The 22,638-nt window shown below is 33.1% G+C and overlaps 1 protein-coding gene across 8 annotated transcripts in view; it reads right to left on the bottom strand.

Moving 5' to 3' along the window:
- LOC145292090 (high affinity cAMP-specific and IBMX-insensitive 3',5'-cyclic phosphodiesterase 8B-like) overlaps positions 1 to 22,638 on the bottom strand; it is a 973,128-nt gene that overhangs the window by 645,378 nt on the left and 305,112 nt on the right. For all 8 annotated transcript variants that reach the window (XM_080138173.1, XM_080138174.1, XM_080138172.1 and 5 more), the window contains exon 2: positions 13,595 to 13,648. In XM_080138173.1, the coding sequence (XP_079994299.1) occupies positions 13,595 to 13,648 (54 nt within the window). The remainder of the gene's footprint in view (positions 1 to 13,594; positions 13,649 to 22,638) is intronic.

The following is a 22,638-nucleotide window of genomic DNA, read 5'->3' on the forward strand; positions in this document are numbered from 1 at the left end:
CAAACAAGAAATAAACAAACAAGGCATAATACCAATTCCCTGTAACAGACTAGTAATAGAATCCAGATTTACAGGGGGTACATTTTAGGAGGGGAGTTGGACAGCAAGATGTTTGTTCCCATTTAAATTTCTGCATGTTGCTATGATCGGAAAAACAGAAAGCAGGAAAGAAGTCATCAAAAAAGAAAATTCTTTGGCATCCATGAACTTCTATAGTGAAAAAGTGCAATATAGCTGCTAGTTGTGTAGGGCGAAAGTATTTTTGTTGAGGGAGGACAGTTGCAGTCTTTTTATTGGAGTGTATTCGATGGAAGTACTTGTAAAACGAGCACAGGGATGCAACACTGTAGCAATGTGATAGAGGCTGGATCTTGGCAGACAGTGCTAGATCTAAGAGGAAGAAATGAGTGGCTGGTACACCAACCCAGACGTGGCAAGAATACTTCATGCAATATTCTATGTATGGGCGAATGGTGGCTTTGTAGAGATATTGGCAGGTGTGACATTTTTTCTAGCTTAAAGGAAACCCATCTTCTTTGAAACAGGTTGCTTTATAAGGGTTGTTAAAACAGTCATTTTTTTTTGTTGTTACTTCCTACACAAATTTGTGTTTCAAGTGCAGTGAAAATTTTATCAGATCTGATTTTTAAACGACACCTTTCGCCCTCATTCAATTGTTACATATTGCTTAGCAATATTTTTTTTAACCTTTGCCATATACAAAAGTGTATGTAGGTTTTTTCATACGTTAACCTGTCTCCATGGGCAAGATCAGACTGCGTTTCTATTACTTTTATCGTGTGATATAGAAAGACTTAAGGTTAGAATTCAATTTCAGATCAGAACTTGAAAAAAGGGGGTTTTACTAAACAGGGTGATTTAGATGTGAGGATTGCTAAAATAAACTTTTAGATATGAAAATGGATCCGTAATTAAGTTAACAAAATCTGAAATTTATGATTAAATTGTGTTAGTTTTCTTTTAATGATTTTTATTTTTGTTTTACTAGAAGAATCACCACTTTTTGAACATAAAAGTCTTTCGACAATAACGGCTAATGAGATGGAATAATTGTCAATTTAGTAATGGAGAACTTTAAAAGAGGATTAAGAATGACTGATGGGATGAACTGAGGTTGGGCATTTGAAAAGGCTGTGCATGACAGGACTCTGTTGATATTGGCTTTCAAGAGGATCATTAAATCTTGAAATTAGATTACTCATTAAAATAAGTCATACCTAAAGAGGCTCCGGACAAGGCACGAAGCCATTTGATGCAAGGAACTAAAAACATATTAATTCAAGGTAGAAACCCCCCCCCCAAAAAAAAAACAAGCCAACAGTAAGTGTTATATGAATAGATTCTGACCCAGAAATCAGCAATTCTTTCTTCTTTGTCGGAAACATTGCTGATGAAATGTGAGAACTAAAGGACAAAACAAGGGAAGGAAAAGTTATGAAGCTGCAGAAAGTAAACTCAATGTCCACTTTTTACTATCTGCATGAATAAATGTACTCAAATAACAAAGTCATTTTAAAAAGGAAACCGTTTTAATTTTATATTTTGGGACCGAAATATTTTTACAAAAAAGCTTATGTATTGAAAAAAATATGCAAGTACTTTAACCGATTCTTTTACAATTGGTTTGTCGTATTCTTATCATTTGAATTAACACTTCTTGAGTGAATTGAATGTTTTAAACATTATCCTACATTGCACGGTGTAATTGTATAATCGGAAAAAAAGCTAATCATAGCAAACATGATTCTACAGATGTAGTCGGTTGGCAAGTGCTAACAAATGAAAATAAACTTCCGATATAGAAAAAATAGTTAAAGTTGTGAATGTTAAGTGGTTTTGGTGCAGTTAAGAACAAGAACAGGCACGTGTCTAGAGAAGATTACTGTTGCACCTGGATGCTTAGTTTGTCATATATGAATCCATTGTAATCTTTAAAAAACTAATAGTTTTTATTTAGATTACCTCCCTTGAAAACTAATGAACATAATATGTTAAGGAAGATGTTGGTAATTTGTTAATCATTTCAATTAAGTACTCTTAATATCGCCAAAACTATTGCACATGCACGCGCACACACACATTTTATTAATTTCATATAAGCATTTATATGTTGCTACACATTCATGAGTATGTTTCAGTCAGCCAGTTACAAGTAACTAGAGACCTATTCAGGCGATATTGCTTATTCAAAAGTAGAGTTTATAGTATATCGATGCCTTTGTTCAGTCTTAAGAGAATATGAATATCTGCGCTAAGGGTAGCTGTAAGGCAAAGTTTACACAGTCCACAACCACACCCCTCCTGAATCAGCACTGCTTAATTCCAGTGGCAAGGAAAAGTGCTAGACAACTGAAAACAATGCCGGCTTTAGCAGAGAGCATATACAACACCTGGAATTCCCAAATGGTCACCCATTTCAGTACTGACCACACTGAAAATTGCTTAACTTCGCTGATCTAATGAGAACCAGTGTGTCAATGTGATTATGCCGTCTCAAGTGAAACCTATAAGATAATATATAATACTACAGCTTACTGCATAATTATTCTGAAGAAAGGATAACATTCATCTGTATTCATCAACTTTTCTCTGACAGTTGTTGGAACCCTTTTAAAAAATTTGTGAAATTTATTAAAATTCTATTTGTTCAAAGATGTATAAACTTATATAAATGAGTCTTGCAATAGTAAGCCACTAGTCAAAAGTGAAATGCAACTCTTTGTATGAATTGCTTTGCTCCTCGACATAATGTGTTGATATATATATATATATATATATATATATATATATATATATATATATATATATATATATATATATATATATATATATATATATATATATATGGGAAAACAGGATAATAAAATTACAAATGAATAACACCAAATATTAAAGTATTATAAACTGTTTAAAAAATAGTCATGCAAATTAAGCATAAGTATGGCACAATCATGTTGACACATCGGTTCTCGCCAGATCACTGAAGTTAAGCAAGGTTAAGCCTGGCCATTTGGGAAGGCTAGGCACTGTATGTACCCTCTGGGAAGGTTTGGTGTGGGGCCAACACCTTCACCCGAAAAAAGAACTCCTCGCTACAAAAGCATCTACAAAGTTGTAGATGGTTTATGCTCCTCCAGGGGTTCAAGACTATGGATGGATCGGAATTAAGCATAAAGTAGGTGTGTTTGGGTCTTTGACTTCCATTATATATACAGTATTTTAAAAGAATATGTTGCATTATTTATTTAAATAATAGTGAGATGTTTTGATGGCAATATAATTGTGATAAATGGAACAATGTTTTGTATTTATTTATTTAGATAGCTCATACTTTATTTTCAAAAATAATGGACCAATGGAAAAAATGTATCCCAAAAGCGACTGTCTTGTGGCTGAGGATTTCCTACACTTATATATTCTCACACAACAATCAAGAAAATATAATCATGCGTAGCAGTTGAACTATTAATATGCTTCACGATAATGGACACATTTGTTTGAAGGATGTTTGAAGTAACAGAGCGGTCTTGACTATTGTATTTGAGTATTTTCTGAACGAGTGTTCATGGTAAGATCTTGTGTGTTCTTACGCATAAGGTTGTTGGCATATCTTTCGGTGTCTCTTCACATTACCGACTGTCGTTCTACAATGGGGAATGAAGCTAAATTCCTCAAAGAGGAAGACGACACAAGCAAGTATAGAGCTGTTTAACTGTAGGACGTTACTGAGTAAATGTATGCTAATAAAACACCACACTGTTGGCAAGCAGAATACAGAACAACAGTGTAAAAAAAAAAGCAAAACATTTTTTGCAACAAAAATTTCCACCAGTTGAACACTATCTTACTAGTTTCCTGTAATTGTCGGCTTGCCTCGATATTGTATACAGAATTTAATTCTCTTTCATTTCCCATGATAAATTCTTGTTGGCTGAGAGATTGATTACTAGGCTACAAAGTCAAAAGTTACTTTGTGTCTGGGTTCGAATCCTCTGTCTTGCAGTAATTATCACTTCCTACACTGATGACTGCATAAGCATGATACATGAAGCATGTTTTTAAGTAAAAATAATCAATAATTTTATATATATATATATATATATATATATATATATATATATATATATATATATATACACACACACAAATATATGGTGGTTTGGTTATGATGTTTGGTGTCTTAATCTCCTCCCATTTTGCTGATGAGGAGATGATGATCCAAGATAAAACCTTCGTCAATTATTGTCAATTTTAATAAAAATGAACATTGCTCTCCAAAACGATCGTACACTCAAGTTGATTTTGTTTGTTTTTCCTTTTGAAACTGATTGATAATTCACAATTAATAGTTTTTTACTCATTATTAATATAGCTCTAGGATACATATACCTATTGAGCTTATTATATATATACAGTATTATGGGCACAGTTCTTTTAAAAGTATTAATACATTTATTAATACATTAAAATAGACTCTGCTCTTTTGACTCCAGGTCTAATTCCCTCTATAAAATATATACACACAAACATATATATAACCTATACACACACGCATAAATATATATATAAATGACAAAAAGTCTATATTTCGAATTCCAAGATATTGTCCATCTTACCGTTTATTCCTTTCAGCATGTTAAAATGTTCAATTCTTGACAGCACCTGCTTTGTAGGACAAAACCATTAATTTAATTATTATCTCAATTTTTTAATCTTTTCTCCCTGACTCATCAGAAGAATAAGAACTCATTAACTTTAAAATAAAATTTAAAAAATATATACAGGATTACATAAATCCGAAAAAAATTAGAAAAGGGGTTGCAATTGTTTTTATTTTCTTTAAAAATTAATGAGTTTTTATTCTTCTAATGAATCAGGGCAGAAATTATTAAAAAATTGATATAATTATATGAATGGTTCTGGGCTACAAAATAAACGTGTAAGATGGACAACATCTTAAAATTTGGAATATAGACTTTTTGCCATTTATTTGTATATGCTCTGTAGTTACATTGAACTTCATAAATTAAAGGATTGATATAAATAAAGGATGAAATATAATTGAATAAGCATATTTTCCCCATATATATATATATATATATATATATATATATAGGCGCATAAGCCTGAGGAGTCCTAGAGAGGATGAAACGCGGAATATTCAGTGTTGCTTAATCGCCATATATATTTTATAAATTACTAACTAGCTCTACCTACGTATTGAGCACTTTTGAAGTAAATACTTAAAGTTTACACATAAATCTACACTTTCGTATATTAATTTTATGTGAGTAAATTAAGTAGTTATATATATATATATATATATATATATATATATATATATATATATAGGAATAAGTGTGTGTAAGAAACTTTGTTTGTATCTAATGATATACACATGCTGTTCTGTTTGTGTAAATACATTTGTAGATCAAAGAATGGGATTGGCTGTTGAAGACTTTTTTCCTATTCAAAACAAACTTTGAGCAAAGGTATAGCTTGATATAAAAAGGTTGATTATTTGTGTTGTCAATACTTGAACATAACTTACGGTATATATATATATATATATATATATATATTACAAGTATACTCTTCATTGAACGGGTAAAATAATATCTTCAATTTTTCACTAGATTTTTTTCTTCCTATGAAGGTTAAAATCTAGATATAATGCAATCTGTATTTCAATTTGGATCAAAATCTATTACATGACATAGATTTTTAAAAATCTATAAAATTTAACTTGTGTCTAATGACTATGAATCAAATTTATTGCAAATTTGAAGCATCTGAATTTTCAAATGGAAGGTCGGGCCTATATTATTGAAAGATTGTCTATAGTTTTTTTTTTTTGGGGGGGGGGGTTAGGAACGCAAATTCCTCCGACGCCCAAGTTGTGTTCGTGTTGGACGAAACGAAAGAAAAAGTTTCAAAATTTTCTTAACTCTCAGCGTTGTAATTAAGAGGCTTTTTATTTTCCACCACTCACCCGCCTCTCCTCAAGCAGCCGTCGTATTTTCTTGGAGATAAATGGTCATGCTGCACGAATGGATTAGAGTTCTTAAGTTAGTAGATGTAAAACAATTACGTTTTTTTAAATGGAAATCAAGACAAAGCATGGAGCCCCTTGATGTAAAGAGATAAGAACGAAAGATGATTATTGCAAAGACAGGAGATACCTATTACCTCTAGTCTTGAAAAATTAAGGTTGTGGGTAGAAGGGAAACAGTGAGCAGAAAGAGAGTTCCACAACCTTGCAGTCCTTGGAAAGAAGCTACTGAAATAGGAAGCTGTATTATAATGAGGTATTAAAGCAGCGAATTGATGGAGACCACTAGACCAACGAGTCAAACGAGCTGGAACAAAGGAAACAGGGAATAGATCAGATAATTCTGAAGAACACATGTCATTGTAGTATTTGAAGATTGAGACTAGCAACATCACGTCTGTGAGTGAAAGGTTGCAGTGAAGAAGAAAAGAGTAAGGCCAATCAAATGACAGATACGTATCTGCAATTTATCAAATACCTTCAAATGGTATCCAGATTCACCAGCCCAAATATAACAACAACACTCCATAGTCTGATAAAAGATTTTTAGAGATAAAGAACAGCCTCGAGCATGAGAAAGTGTTTAGAGCGATAGAGAGAACCGATTTTATGAGAAGCTGAAAGAGCAATGGATTTGATATATGGACTCAATGAAAAAAAAAAGTTTGAGAGAAAGAGGAAAAAATAATGACCAGAAAAAGACTAGTTTGGAAGTCAATTTCTAAAAACAGTCCAGCACATGCCAGCATGTAAAAATGGACGTTAAACTGATGATAATGATGATGATGATATCTGTCTTTCATGCATAAACCTGAAATAACATTTTTTCCATTCTGCCATGTTTAAGTCTGAAATAACATTATAAGATGGTTTACTTGGTTAATACAGTAATTAGCCTGGTCAAGTTTTAGCACCTATACTTAGACCCGAATACAATAATCTGGCATCCCATTAGAGCATTTGCTAAATTAACAATGTAATTTTTATGCCATAACAAGCAGTTTCTTTCCTAAAACTGTCCATCTATGGAACGCAATACCGTATGTCTTCTTCCAATTTGATTATAACATGGCAGTCTTCAAATCTAACGAATAGGTTCCTGTTAAGCCGCCCTCTTGGATAACCATGCCCTACGCAAGCCCCTCCAAGAATGGTCTTGTTGTCTCTCCATCTACCTGACACCTAACCCTTATCTAAGAATGGCTTTTGTGCCCTGATAAGTGGTGACCTTTCTAGTAAAAAAAAAAGAATTTTGATCCATTATTTCATGGTCATACCATCAGTTTCTTGTTCTGCATGCATATCCTTATACTGTCTAGATTCAATCTTCCTCCGAGGTCATCAGATCCAAGCCTATTTTTGGGGGGACTCACATTACACATGATCCACTATATCATTCCTCACCATACAATGCATAACCTCAACCCCCACTGGCCAGGTTTCATTTTCATTCATCATCACATTATCTACTTATGCTCGATAAAATTTGGTTGACAGATGCTGATTAGTAATGGCAGGAGTCTGTCATTCATAAAATCAGAAATATGTTTTTTTATCAGAAGCTGTGTAGATTGTATAAACATAGCTTATTTAAAAAAAAAATTGCACCTCGATATTTTCATAATTTTTTTTTTTAATAATTTCGCTTTCCTGACTTCGTATGATTATTTCTATAACAACGGAGATAAATTTCTAAAAAAGAATAATAAAAAATATAAAATGAATAGAAATGGCATTTAAATGTGTTGCCCTGTAGCCCAAAGCATCTGACATGGTTGACAGTGCAAATCCTTGAAAACAGTAAGTAAAATAGACACTACGATTCACAAATATAAACTAAGGCAAATATGGGGTGCCTTAAATAAATTTCTAGACTTTTTTGTACAGGTATTTAAAATTTCCGTAGAGTCTTAAAAATTCAGTATGTTATTGCTATACATATGAGATGACTAACCGATTTTTATGATTTCAGGTTCAAATGAACAGTTAAAGCAAGAATTGGAATACACCTTACTAAAGCCTAATTGTTACAGCTGGTAAATTTCAAAAATGCAATCTGGATGAGAGGACATTTTAGAAGAATAATATGCAATATGTTTTAAATTTGGAAAAAATGCCGCAGAAACGTATAGAATGCTTCAGACTGCTTTGGGCCATCTTGCATGAATCGACCATCAGTTTTTGGGTAGCATAAGGTAATTCAAAGAAGGTAGGGAATCTGTGAGGGATGATGAGAGGTATGGGATGAGAAAAGAAGTCAGAACACCAAATAAAGAATTTCATGGATAAGGAGAGTTGTGTTTCTATAGAGATAATAAGTGTACAATTTGATGTCAGTGTGGGAACTGTTTACACAATAATTCGCAAGGAACGCAAGATGTGGAAGAGGATGTCGTTATGAGACAATTGAGAAGATGAAAGAGGCTGTGACGAGGGTCATTGACACGCTCACATAAGAGGACTTCCATGGGGCCTTCCAGAAGCTGTTGGAACATTACAACGAGTGCATTGCAGCCGGAGGAGATTACTTCAAATGGGACTAGAGCTTCATGTGTGTACTATCAATAAATGTGCCCATATGAAAAAGTCTGGAAACTTATTGAAGGTGCCTCGTATATATATATGTATTTGTAATGTTTACTTAAATGATTTCTTCTAATGATAACTGATAACCTAGAAAAAACAGGATTAAATTCAGTGTGAGAAAATAGGGAATCTCAGGTGTAAGCCACCCCCTCTCCTAAAAAAAGAGACAAGTTTGCAACAACTGTAAATTAAACAAGTCGTTTTATGACAAAAGACAACATGAATAAATTCTCTGCCCACCAACAAAATAATGTGGAATTTGATCAAACAAAACACTTAGGTTTAAACTGTTGCAAAGTGGAACACATGTGAGAGAGCGTGGCCGCGCGTTTGACAGCCAACGTATGCAAATGACCGAGCCATGTGCGAAGTGACATCACAGCAATGAAGAAAGAAAGAAAAAGATTATATATATAAAAAAAAAAGAAAAACGTGAACCGAAAAAGGGAGAAATAGATGTCTTACATCCATGGGTCAAGAGCAACAGGGAAAGACATGTCATAAAATAACCGGACAAAGACAGAGTACGACATGTTCGACATGATAGAATCTTGTTAAGCACATTGGAGTTCAATTAGCCTCCCTCTGATATGGTCTTGGATATGATCTTAAACTATATCCGATGATGAGGCCCCAGCTTGCGGACTTTGGGGAGTGTTGAGCCACCCTTTAATTGTCATTGCTCCAAGGTCCACTGTGACCTAGAATGGTAGTACCTGTTAGGGTCCCAACTATGGGTTACATAGAAACTGACGGAAAAAACAAATATATTCTATTAAAAAATTGTTCTTCAAAATCTCTGGATTCGGCATTAAATAACCTGAAAAGGGTTGATATGCTGTAAAACAAAAACAACAACAACAACAACAACAACAACAACAGCAGCAACAATCCCTGTGATATTCTGAAGGGTTATCATATGGGCGGGGGGTAGATGTGGTTCTTCAGCTGTGGTAAAGGCAATACATCTAGGAAAATGGGCTATGCTGGAAAAACAAACCGGATAGAGAGAGCTCGTTGGCCCTGTAAAGTAGTCTTCTAATGATTATGTCACAAACAAAGCACCTGCTTCAAATTTGCCATGAATCAGTACGGAAGTAGTAGGTTCAGAAAACTGTCATAAGAATGTTCATGTTAACGTGCAATCTGTTTAACGGAAGATAGTGAAACATAATAAGGAATTTATTGTAATTTTTCCATTTTCTGTAGAAAAAAATATTGCGTCTACTGCGAACAAGAAACTTTGCTTATTTTTATTTTCTTATACTTAATTCATTTAACAAAATATTGTTGGGAGGAAATATTTTTATACAGGACAATCCCAGCCAAATAAAATAATTCAATATACAAGATAGCGCAAAGTAAGAATTATATGATTTATATTTAAATTTTTGCAGTAAAAATATAGAAGTTTTAAGCAAAAATTTATTATTTGAAACAAAGAATATACGAAATTTAAAGTAATTTCCTTAATCCATGGATTTTCAATGCATGGCTCATCTCTTTAGAGGAAATGTCTTTAGCAAAATAATGATTATAGATGAATATGATTTTATTTTTAGCACATATTGAAAATTAATTTAAAATATTTTTAAAGGAACTTAGAAAAGGACATCATTTTAAGGTGATCTAATGGGAGAATTGGATTAAACAAGAAAAAGGATATGTACCCAAGGTACACGATTCGAGTGGTGCCTTGGAAATAGAGGTGTATATTAAACAACCCTATATTTAGAAATTTAAAAAGAACCGGAATTGGTAATTTTATTGGAATTGTGAATTTAGCACAGAATTAATAATTGTATCAGAATTGGGAAAAATATTGGAATCGTTCCATCACTAGGTTTAATTATGGTTACCATTTGTTGGCATTCAATTTAAAACGTATTTTATTTTATCATGACATAATATAACAGATATATGCAATACTTTTTCCAAGCTGTTTAGGCGAATAAAAATGGTTGGACTTGGACAATTGAATAATCAAGTGGAATTTAATTAAGGTAAGCTTTAGACATTTTCTTTTTCAAATACTACAGATTTTCTAAAAAGTAAATATTCTGCAAAACATTAAATATTTTACAATTCAATAATTTTTGGAAAATCTGTTCAAAGCATATCTTTTTTCTAATCATAAACTATCAAGGATAAAATCCACTCGAGAATAATGGTTAATGAGATGGATAGATTATCAGAATATTACGAGAGGATAATAAATGATGAGTGGATTCGACAAAATTATGAGGTCGGTTTATTGCAAATATTTGTAGACGCTGAATTTGAAGATGTCCATATTATAACGTAAATGGAAGCAATCATGTGGTTTCACAAATGGTAAGTTCTTGGAAATAATCTCTGTTTATGGAAATTCTGTTTGATGTAGAGAGCAAGAAAAGTGTTTTGCAGTCGTGATAAGACGAGCCCTTGCTGCGAATGCTTTACAAGTAGGAACCAGAGATTAAAGCTCAGTCAAGCACTTTCCTGTAAAAAATGGGCTGTAGAGAGTAGAAAAGATCATCCACTAGATTGCAAAGTCGATTTAGTACTCTGTCTAGACAAGAATATAAGTATATCTGGGATCCTTATCTGAAGATTATGATTAGCTGGTTAAACCATGAATACCAATTGTAAAGCAACTTAGGAGAGATGTCAAAAGTCTCACAATTAAGGATATTGTCAACTCCATCCATGAACAACCATTCAGTAAAACAGGTTACTAGATTATTACTCAAATACGATAGCCAAAACCACTCAGCTTCTTCAAACAAATATATCCTTTTTGCAGGACATATCAAAAAGGTAGGTGTGTGTGTGTGTGTATGTGTGCCTCACTAGAATATGGTTGGCTGATTAAGTCATAAATATTGACTGGTAAAGCCGCTTGGGAGAGGATCAAAAGATGTGGTGAAAGCCTCACGTGTAAGGTGACTTACTGGATTATGACTCCAATACAGTAGCCAAAACCACTCAGCTACTTCAAAAAGAATATATCCCTTTCGAGACATATAAATGAAAAATACACTAGTCAAATAACTATCAATACAAATGAAGAAAATAGTCGTAAAAACATTAATGTCAAATATTACATATAAGGAAAAAAATCTATAGAAGTGTGTATGGTGTAGTGGCTACAGACACGGACTGTGTGTTCGGTGTGCAGAGTTCAAGTTTTGTCAAAGTTACTGCATCATTTTCTTTAATATCTTAGGAAAAGAATGAATCCATATATCCACCCTCCAGCTATGGGTTAAATAGTAGGATAAGTTCAAGCATCAGGCATTGATTGTGCAACTGAGCTCAGAAATAAAAGTCTTTCTCTATTTATCTTGTTATTGTTTTCGGTTGTCTTAGACTTCTTGCAGTTGATTTAGGAGAGGTGCAGTTTGATTTAGATAAGAACTTAAAAAAAAAATGGAACTTAAAATGTAATTTCTTTTTATTGGCCGAATTTCATTTTTAAGTTGCCATGGAAGAAGTGTTGTTATGATCTTAAAGTTGGGTGAGAGTTAATTGTCCCTCGTCTTCTTTTTATTCTTTGTGTGTCTCTGAAACATATCGTCATACAACAATTTCCCACGTTTTTATGCAATCCTTTGCATTGTTGTTGTATTCTACAAGACTTTTAACGCTGTACTGGTTGGGCAGTAGAGTGTGACATCGCATGGTCCTCCTCTCCATATTGGCAGATGGTTGGGTCAGTTTTGTACTCCCATCTAATCATAGCAACTTTTGATTGTACCATTGAGTGTTTTTAATTGGACCCAGAGTTTTTTGGGGCTTCATAAGGGGTATTCCCATATCAGAAGGGGAAAGGGGCTATTTTCTAGCCCTCTGGTTCACATTTGTAGTCTGGTATCCTCCTGAGATGTTGGTAAGGACTCGACATGGCTGAAGAAGCTTCTCTTTGACTTCAGTCATAGATAATTGGTTCACGTTCATTGAGATGGTATTCGCCCTTTATAGCCCCCAGTAAAGATCTTGCATTAGTTTTCTATTATATAAAAAACAAAAACAACATTGGCTTTTAAATTGTTTACCAGCTGATCTAAATTGTAGTTTTATCTTGTAAGTAAACAATTGATATCGTCAGAGTAAGTCGATAAGATTGGGTCAATGAAGAAATCCCTAAAATCTTTTTAACGCTTGTGCATGAAAACGCACCTGTGATATTTAGCAGTTAAAAATAAAATGACAGCGAAACTTAATAAAATACTTACTTAGTATAGAAAAATATTAACGTACATCGAAAATTATGGTAAATGCTTAAGTAGAAATTAAAGAAAATAATTTAGCAATTTTACATTTTTGACTTTTTTTATTACATCTTATTACATTTCCACCTAAAATAAAGCAGAGTGCCACTTTGATGTAGGGGGCTATTATCAGAGACATAAGTTGCATGAATACTATGTAGGGAGATGAGCAGCAAGATATCTGTTCACATTACACTTGAACTTCTGCATGTCAGTAAAGTTGGGAAAGCAGGAACCCGGAAAGGAAGTCCAAAGTCTAGCAGTTCTGGGGAAGAAACAATTAGAATAGAAGGCTTTTTTACATCTAGGGATCTCTACTGTGTAGTGGTGGGATTTTTCTGCTTGTTTGTCGGGGGTATTTATGTCGAAGGGGTACAAGACTTAAAGAGGAGACAATTAACAAGTTATTAATGCAGACGGAAAATTTGATAATAGCGGACTTTACTGGATTACGTTGCATAGTTGAATTTCATAAATAAAAATACTTGATTATTTTCCGTAATTTTCGGTGTAGGGCAATATTTTTAAATCCCAAATAAGTATTTCATAAAGTTTTGCTACCATTTTATTTTTAACTACCTATTTCATTAACAGGTGCCATCTTTTATTTCCTTGAAGATAAAACCCTCAGGCCACATTCATTGCATGACGTAAAACATGAAAAAAAAAAATGTCTACTTACTGATAGTTTGATATGCTTCAGTCGCATTGGACCAAACATTGCGTAACCAGAATTCTGAAAAACACACAAAAAAACATTAGATCAGAAGAAGAAGAATGGGTTCAATCGAGTTACAAAACGTTATTCTTATACTTAAATGGAAAGCTTGACAAACAGATTCGTAAGTAATCAATATTTGATGACGAAATAAAACTTCACGGTTGAGATGGTTATATGCAACCAATGGTGGACATTAATATCAAAGGTTAAGACAATAAACAGAATTTATAGGAAATGCACACATTTAATGTTCTCGTGTGCTACAGTCAGGAAATGGAATTGCCAGGGCATAAAACTCGAGCCTGTAGAAATGATTCAAAATGTTAGAGTCGGTTTTATTTACTTATCAGTTTACGGTCTTAATCCCATCATCGTTCTTATATTTCATAATGTTACGAATGCTACACGCGCTGAGGCTTTTAGTCAACGTTTCTTAAGAATTCTGAGAATTTCAAAGCAAACCCTTTATTTAATTTGCACGCATGGGGCTAGTGGGTAAAAGTGCTAATTAAAATATACACAGTGTTCCTAAATTATGTATATACACTCTTCGAATCGTAGAATTTACTGAATTTGACTTGCAAACAAGGTTAATCCAAGAAGACTAAGAATACACATTTCAAGATATTGGCAATAATATTTACCAAAAAACATAAAAGTCTAACTTCTAATAAAGATAAAATATTTGAAGTAGGAAGCCTGAAACCATTTCAGAAAAATGAGTGTAGCAGAATATGCTCAAGTATCAGAGTATATATTGCAGGAGGTTTGCAGATCCATTTTTTTTTTTTTTTTTTTTTCACAATACGAAAAGTGCATTGAGCAGAACGGATTAGGGTTATGTTTATGAACATTCTGAAATTACCCAAAGTAGCCCTTATGTTCATTCAATATTAATTTTCCATGTTTTTGATAATTTTAACTGTCAGTATTTTTAAGTGTGTATTCAGTAAATTGAACGAGTTATATCGATTCAAAGAGTATACACATCATTTTTGGAGACGCTGTATTTTAAAATAAATTCTACCTAGAAGCTGAATGTTCAATCCCAGATGAAAAAAGAAAGCAAAAATAATACAATTGGCTATTATTATAAGATTCCTACTTTGTCATGGTTAATAAAACTGAGTAATCTCCCCCCTTAAATTTTATAACGTGTTCCATTAAAAGTTTTGTAAAAATTTCAGAATTCAACAAGACGCATTAAAGAATATCGAAGGTTACACTAGCCTAAACATTGTGAGAATAACTCTTTTAAGATGAGAACAGTTGTCCAAATTATCTAAATAATACACGTTAGCGAGACCTGTGGAAATTCCACAGGGGACTCATTCATATGCAATATATTGATGTTGGCATTCTGTAGATGTTCAGTGTAAATGGAGAGGCTCTGATATTATTGTAGCTTTTTCGTTAAAACTGTAAACATATTTATCTAAGCTAGCAGGGACGCCTGGCAAAGCCCGGTCAGAAGTATGTTTAAAAATTATATTTTAATTCTTGTAGATTTCTTATATATTATTATAGAGTTAATGTTCCATCGATTTTTATATATTATAAAGTTGCAATTTCAAAAAGAAAGAAAAATATCCATATGACTTGGGTGCATTACGTTGAATCGAAACCAAAATAAAAACTCATGAAATATATATAACTTGAGTTCCTTCAGCAATAATCGAAATCGAAACCAAAACTTATGAAGAATTCTTGATAAAATTATTTATAAAAAAAAAAGAAGAGATTACTGGAGTGCCATCAGTTATAATCGAAACTGGAACCAAAACTTATGAAAAATTTTTGATAAAATTATTTATGATAAAAAAATAGATGACTTAAGTGCCATCAGCTATAATCAAAACCGAAACCGAAACCAATACTTATGAAGAATTCTTGGTAAAATTATTTATGATAAGAAATGGAAGTATATAACAATTAAACGACTTGGATGTAAGCATGACACAGAAAATAACACACATGCTATCGTATTAATATATAGATTACTAATCTACATCTTAAAAAATCTGGAACATAATAATAATAATAATAATAATAATAATAATAATAATAATAATAGCTAGTGGAACCTGTGGAAATTCCATAGTGTCATCTTTCATATGTAACACATTGCTGGTGGGCATTCTGTGGATGAATGTAGACCCAGTGATATTATTGAAGCCCTTTTCTGGAACCCATGGTGCAGTGGATAGAGGCGTTGAATTTCTATGGTTCCAGGTGAGCATTGTCTGAAGATAGTGGTTTCAATCCTACTTAAAGCTGTCCAGAGGTATAGTTGGCCAAAACGTGGTGAAATGACAATAACTATGAAGATGAGGATAAGTCAAAAAATGAAGAATTTATCTGGTGATTACGGTTTATCCCCAAATATCCTTATGTCTGTGACATATTTATATTGTATGGACGCCCAGTGCGAATGTAAACCCCATGATATAATTATACCACTTTTAGACAAAACAGATACTATCCTTGGATCCTAGCCAGAAGACCAAGAAGGTATATTTTAGTTTCAGAACGACTCAAAAGCGACATACTTTTTTTATTTTAATTTTTTTTTTTTTAGATTTCGTCTTTGGTAATCGGGCGATCCTATTTATTAAAAGGGAGGATAGAAGGTGATAACATACTATGAACATTAAATTAGCATATCTATACTCATTTAATGTTCGCAGTATGTTATCTTCTATCCTTATTAATAAATAGGATCTTCCAATCGAATAATTCATAATCTAGAAAATGTGACCCACATACGCATGTTAAAGGTACTACAGTATTAATATATAGATGATGATAATGATGATAATAATAATAATAATAGTTATAATAGGGTCAGAGGATGGAAAGCTCAAAGAGAAAAAGCAATAACTAGCCCTCTATTGGATATGTGCGAAGAGGACTGGGACCTTGGGGAGGCTAGTTGCTCTCCAAATTCCAGTAAAGCTGAATGGCCATTGCTAGTTAGAAGTCAATGGTAAGCATATGCTGCAATAATGCGAATTTATTTGAAAAAGTTATCAAAATGTATCATGATTGTTATATTTTCACTCAAGTCCAACACGTTGTATGTAGAGACAGCTGCAAAAGAACAAAGGTAAGAAATTCAACACGTTTTTTTTTCAGTTTTAACAAAAGGCATTTATTAACAGTACTTTCCAAACCACGCCTGCATCTTATTTTTTACAGTTCCTCTCATCTGCTATGTGGTAAACAAAACTCTGCCGTCTTGACACGTCTTTTCCATTCTCTCATGCCGCCACAGAGTTACACGACTATTTCACGCCAGCATGTGCTTCCTGGTCTTTATCAGCGCGATGTAGTTCCAAATCTCTCTCGGCTTTTTTCCACTTCTCTTCCTTAGCTGTGATGTCAACTTGCGCCACTGCTTGGTCGTTTGCATTCACCAAGATGTCGCTGCTGCTATATACAAGTTCGTAGCTTCGTTACAGAAAGAGGCGAAGACTACTGGAAAATCGGGGATATTTCTTGTCACTCAGACTCCAGGGAAGGCCACTGGTGGTTGTCAGTGAGTAATGACCTGTGTGAGTACTCCTAGTGAGTCCAAATAATAATAATAATAGAAGAAGAAGAAGAAGAAGAAGAAGAAGAAGAAGAAGAAGAAGAAGAAGAAGAAGTTATTTTCAGCTGACCTGTGTTTGAGATTAATGAAAAGAAACCTTGTATTGTTCATGTACACATCAACATTTCACATGCTTCTCCCTTTCCCGGTCAATTAAGGTGAACAAAAAAACCAGTGAGAATTAGCTGGAATATTAATTAGTAACACGAGTGATTTCAATAGTCACGTGAGCAAATCTACATATTTTTAGATTCCACCTTGACATAATTGCAATTATCAGATGACAAGTTGGTGCAATTTAGCACAATATTTCTTTTCCTTCTTTAGTTTGTACAATTAATATTAATCATAATAATCAAATATCGTTTACTTATTTTTTTTCCTTCTTTTTTATAAATTAAAAACGAGTTTGGAAGATCGAGCAAATAGTAGCTTCTACCTTGAGATTTATAAATATTTTGTCTATATCTGGTTGCATATTATTGTTATTTTATTTACCCTACCCCTTCTCGAGGTTAGACATAAGGTCAAGTGTTGATTTGATGAAAGCATTTCTGTGGAACAAACTGGATTCGAACTTGGCACACTCACCTTTTCAGTCAATGTCGTTAAACTACTTAGCCACCATCACTCCCCATAATTATTATTATTATGTGGTGGATTTTAACCGTATCATTATATATAAATGCTTTTTGCCGTGTTTGATAACTTTCTGGCAATTCCAAACCTTAATTTCTTGTTATAAATTTCTCCCTCTCCGCGTGGCACGATTTTTAGTTATTTTATAGCGAGAAGGCCAGAGAGCAGAATTGCCGAAACATTAAGAACATAACATGAAAATATGTAAATAATGTAAAATTCTTCTTAATTTTTGAGATGAGGATTTATAATTTGGATTATTTAGATTATTCGGACTACGGTTCTCAGCTTGGGCGTTATTCTCACATTTTTGATAATTTAACCCTTAGCCTTCTTCACAGAATTTCGAATGGAACCCTTTCTTTAATCCACGACCGTGGCAAGGACTTGTGGTGTAACGGATAAGGTACTAAGTAAATTTCAGTTCTATGTGACACTCTTCTGAAGGTTGCCAGTTCAATCCTCAGTACGATTGATATTAAAAATATAAATGCGAATTATTTAAGACGTCTACTCAGTTATGGCTAATGGAAAAGTGGGTGCTACCCCCCCCCACTCATCTTGTGGATTAAATAAAGGATTCTGTTTGAAATTCTGTTGACGCATCATCTCTAATAATCTGCTCAGTTTAAAGCAATCTGTAAAAGGTATTTGTCTAAGCATCTATCTGACAAAACCATTAATCCGTATCCTCGAGTGGCATTCCGGATTTGATAACCGGTTACTCATTAGTAGAACCCCCCCACCCCACAAAAAAAACAAAAAACATTTGATCGAAGTCTTGAGATCTTGTACTTCCTTCTTGTTGCAGGAAGATGTGATATAAAGTCAGATGTTGGATAGGATCAAGCTAGCGCTCCTAAAGGCATATTAAAAATTGCCTGCGCAGCTCTATTGGTATCCCCCGAAAGACAGGAAGCAAGACCTGAGTGAGTGGACTTCCTAAAACCGCGCAAGACCAGAGTCGTATCTCAGTCAAGAGAAAACAAGTCATTTTAGCATTGGTCCATTCTGTTCTTTATTTGTAGCAAATGGCAGATGGATTCTTTCACATCGTCCAACAAGTTCAAACTAGGAATCTTAAATCAGCCAAGGAGAATAAAATATTCATATGACTTGATATCTGTTAACAGCCTGATGTTAACCAGATTAATGAACGTACAGTGAAAATGTTATTCATCAACATATTAAATGCATATCTCAATATCAATTGAAATATTCATGGACATGATTGGTGTCTATACGACTCAGTCTGAAAATTTTCAAGTGCAACGTGAACCACCATCTCGCTGCCCTAATCCCTACATAGTACCCCAGTAGATGTTTCCCCTGATAGTAGCCCCCTACATTAAAGTGGCAATGTGCCTTGTTTGGGGTGAAAATGTAATAAAAAAAAAAAAAAAAAAAAAAAAAAATAGGTTTTATATTATCTTTTTGTGATCGATTATCAAGTGTTGTTGCGATATTAGAAGGACATATAATGAGCTCGCATCAAGTTGTGTGTGAAGTTTAACGCATTTGCAACTGAGACCCCCATGTGTAATTAGGATTTTAACAAGCATTATTTTGATTCAACGCAAGTTTTTTTTTTTTTTTTTTTTTACCCACAAACAAGACATATTACCACTGAAGTGTAAAGGGCTACTGTGAGAAGGGCTAGGTTTATAGAGGAACAACTTATTCTTCATGTATCTTTCAGTGTTCTTAGATTTTGTATCGGAATGTCTCTGATAAGTATCACAAATCGATAATCAAAAAAACTCCAATTAAAGAAGGAACTAACCGATTTTGACAAAAGTTAACACCCTGATATAGCCTAATATCACAAGTGTATTTTAAAAGTTTTATAACCACACAAGCAGAAAGGCCCACTGTATAAAATCAACAGTAGGTTCGTTGATAAAACAAGGGCATGTTCGAAATGAATGTTTCTGCTTAGAGCACAATTGAACTATTGTGCTTGAATTTTGCCTTTTTAACTTTAATTCAAAAAATAATTTTATATACGCAGCAGTAAGTTCTCTACAGTGCAATGTAGACTATTGTGGACTAAGTCACTGCGATAAGGGATGTAAATCTTCTTTCAGTGCATCATGATAGGCTCTCATCTAAAACAGGCAATCAATCGATTTAATTGAAAAATGGACGATTTCACTGATTTCTATGACAATAAAAGTATTGAAGTGTGGTACATTTGTTGATCCTAATTTAATGACGGGAGACGTCGGGTCTCTCTGCTAGTGGATGTATAAAACTTTAATCCTACGATCAGGTCTAGTAGAAGGATATTTTGATCTTAAACAAAATATACAGCTATTCTGGTCCCAAAAGAAAATAACTATCAGTCATTTGTTATTAAAAGACAAGCGCATATGTTTCCTTGAGGAAAAACAGTAAAACTGAAACCTTTTATTGATGTAATTATTACTTTTTTCAATAGTGGAGAGTTGGAGTCGGGAAGTCTGTTGTGAGTTTCATTGTCAGTGTAAAAGATTAGGAATAAACAGAAATTCAAAAGATGGATAGAGAAGACATTTTATTGAACACAAGCAAAGGATTATGGGATATTTACAAAGGGAGATAATAAGAAAAACAAGAACTGCTGCTTTCTGGATCGTCATCTATCTAACTAACACTTATCCTTTGCTAGTTTTGGAATTTAAAGTATTTCTTTTAGCCGTAGACATCAAGTGGCTTCACATCTTGTCTGGAGTGTTTTCTATAAAACAATCATGGATTTTTTTTTTTACAAATATGAAAAAGATTTACACTTTAATAAAAATATATTAAAGAAAATATATATTAAAATATATGTATATATAGTCATCCACATACAGTACTGTTTCGCTGTTTCACAGCTCAGTGTGGCTAGACAAGCAACTACCTTAAGCCAAGATCGAAACTCGACTGAGAAACGACAGTCGGAGTTTTTAACCGTTGCACTATTCGACTGCTGCTGCTATGCGGGCAGTGAATTAACAATGTTTTGACATTGTCCAAATACCTAAGCTCAATTTGTTTACACAAAGAGCATCGCTTAATACGCTAATGGTAATTTGTATATTACTTTCCAATATGCTCAACCTAAGATAGGGAGTATATATATATATATATATATATATATATATATATATATATATATATATATATATATATATATATATATTATCATTATTATTAATATTATCTATATAGACAAATATTAAATACTCGATTGAACATGCTAATATTTCTGAGCAAATTGGTTTATTAAAAAACAACTGTTCCTCATCAGGCAAGAGAAATAAAGTTTATATCACTATTCAAAGCATCATGTTCTTAAATAAAGAGGTGAAATATATATATATATATATATATATATATATATATATATATATATATATATATATATATATATATATATTTTTTTTTTTTTTTATTTATAAAAAATAAAATATTAAGACGCTAACTTGGAGTGGGAGGGGGTGATACCAAGTGACATTTTAGACTTAAAAATAGAGGGCGGTGTGGGGAAAGGGAATGCCAAAACTTAATAAGATAAAGGAGAAGTGTAGAAAGATATTAGAAGGAAAAGTAAGCGACAGCTAAAAAAAGAGAAAGGAGAAAGACGAAAGAAAGAAGAAAAGGAAAGGAAAAGAAAAAAAAGAAAAAAGAGAAGAACCGAAAGGCGTAAGGGATACGTAAGGGATTAGTATAGTTACATAAATACATGCTTTATATTGAGCACTCTTAATAACCTCATTTTAATTCATGGGGGTTATCTCCTGAATACCTTTAACCTGATATATATATATATATATATATATATATATATATATATATATATATATATAGACTCTCCCGTCTATTTCAACGCATGAGCTTCCGCCATAACAACTAAGTTGTTCGGAAATCCACATAGATGATCTGTTTATATTGGTGAAGGCTTTGTGTAGAACTAATCACACTTTTTGGTATTACTGCTAATCTTTGTCGGTGCAATGGTTGGAACAGGATAGAGCATACAGTAGACTGCAGGTTTTACATCACACACACACACACACACACACACACACATCACACACACACACACACACACACACACACACACACACACACACACATATATATATATGCATTGCTTAAAAATATCTCGCAGTTTAAGTTTACAACTTCTGACTAATGAAACCAAAAAGTGGGTCAGCCTGTCTATCAATAAAGGCGTAAGAATCCTAGTTCTTTTTTAATGACACATGCAAATTGATGTTTGCTGAAAATTAGTGTATTTTATAGGTTGCAACTTCTGTGACCTGAAAAGAATGTTCTGACAAATTAACAAGATTCAATATGGACGAGTACAGGTGTTATGACACAAGAGAGAAAAGTTAATTTAAATCATTCGATTTTCTAATTATTTTGCAAGCTACGACCAAAAAAAAAAAAAAAAAAGGAACAAATTATTTTGTTTGATTTCGGTGTAAAAAATATTTCAGAAGCAGATTATTAATTTAACAAATATAAACATGATAGCTAAGTAAGTATTACTATATACAGCCTATATAAAAAATAAAAATGCTCTGCCAGTGTTTGTACTAATATTTGTATAAAATAATGTCTCACTTGGTGACGTCTGCACTGAGAATTAAACCTGCAACCTCTACAAGAGTGCCATTTAAAACTGAATTTTCGCTAGTACTTTAATTGTTATGCCACAGATTCTTGCTGAGGTTAAAAATTCAATCCTCAATACAGGCGATACTAAGTATACAATTGCATATTATTTAAGACTTTACTC

Source organism: Euprymna scolopes, chromosome 13, assembly GCF_053919585.1.
Source record: "Euprymna scolopes isolate OS-2025 chromosome 13, ASM5391958v1, whole genome shotgun sequence".
NCBI lineage: Eukaryota > Metazoa > Mollusca > Cephalopoda > Sepiida > Sepiolidae > Euprymna > Euprymna scolopes.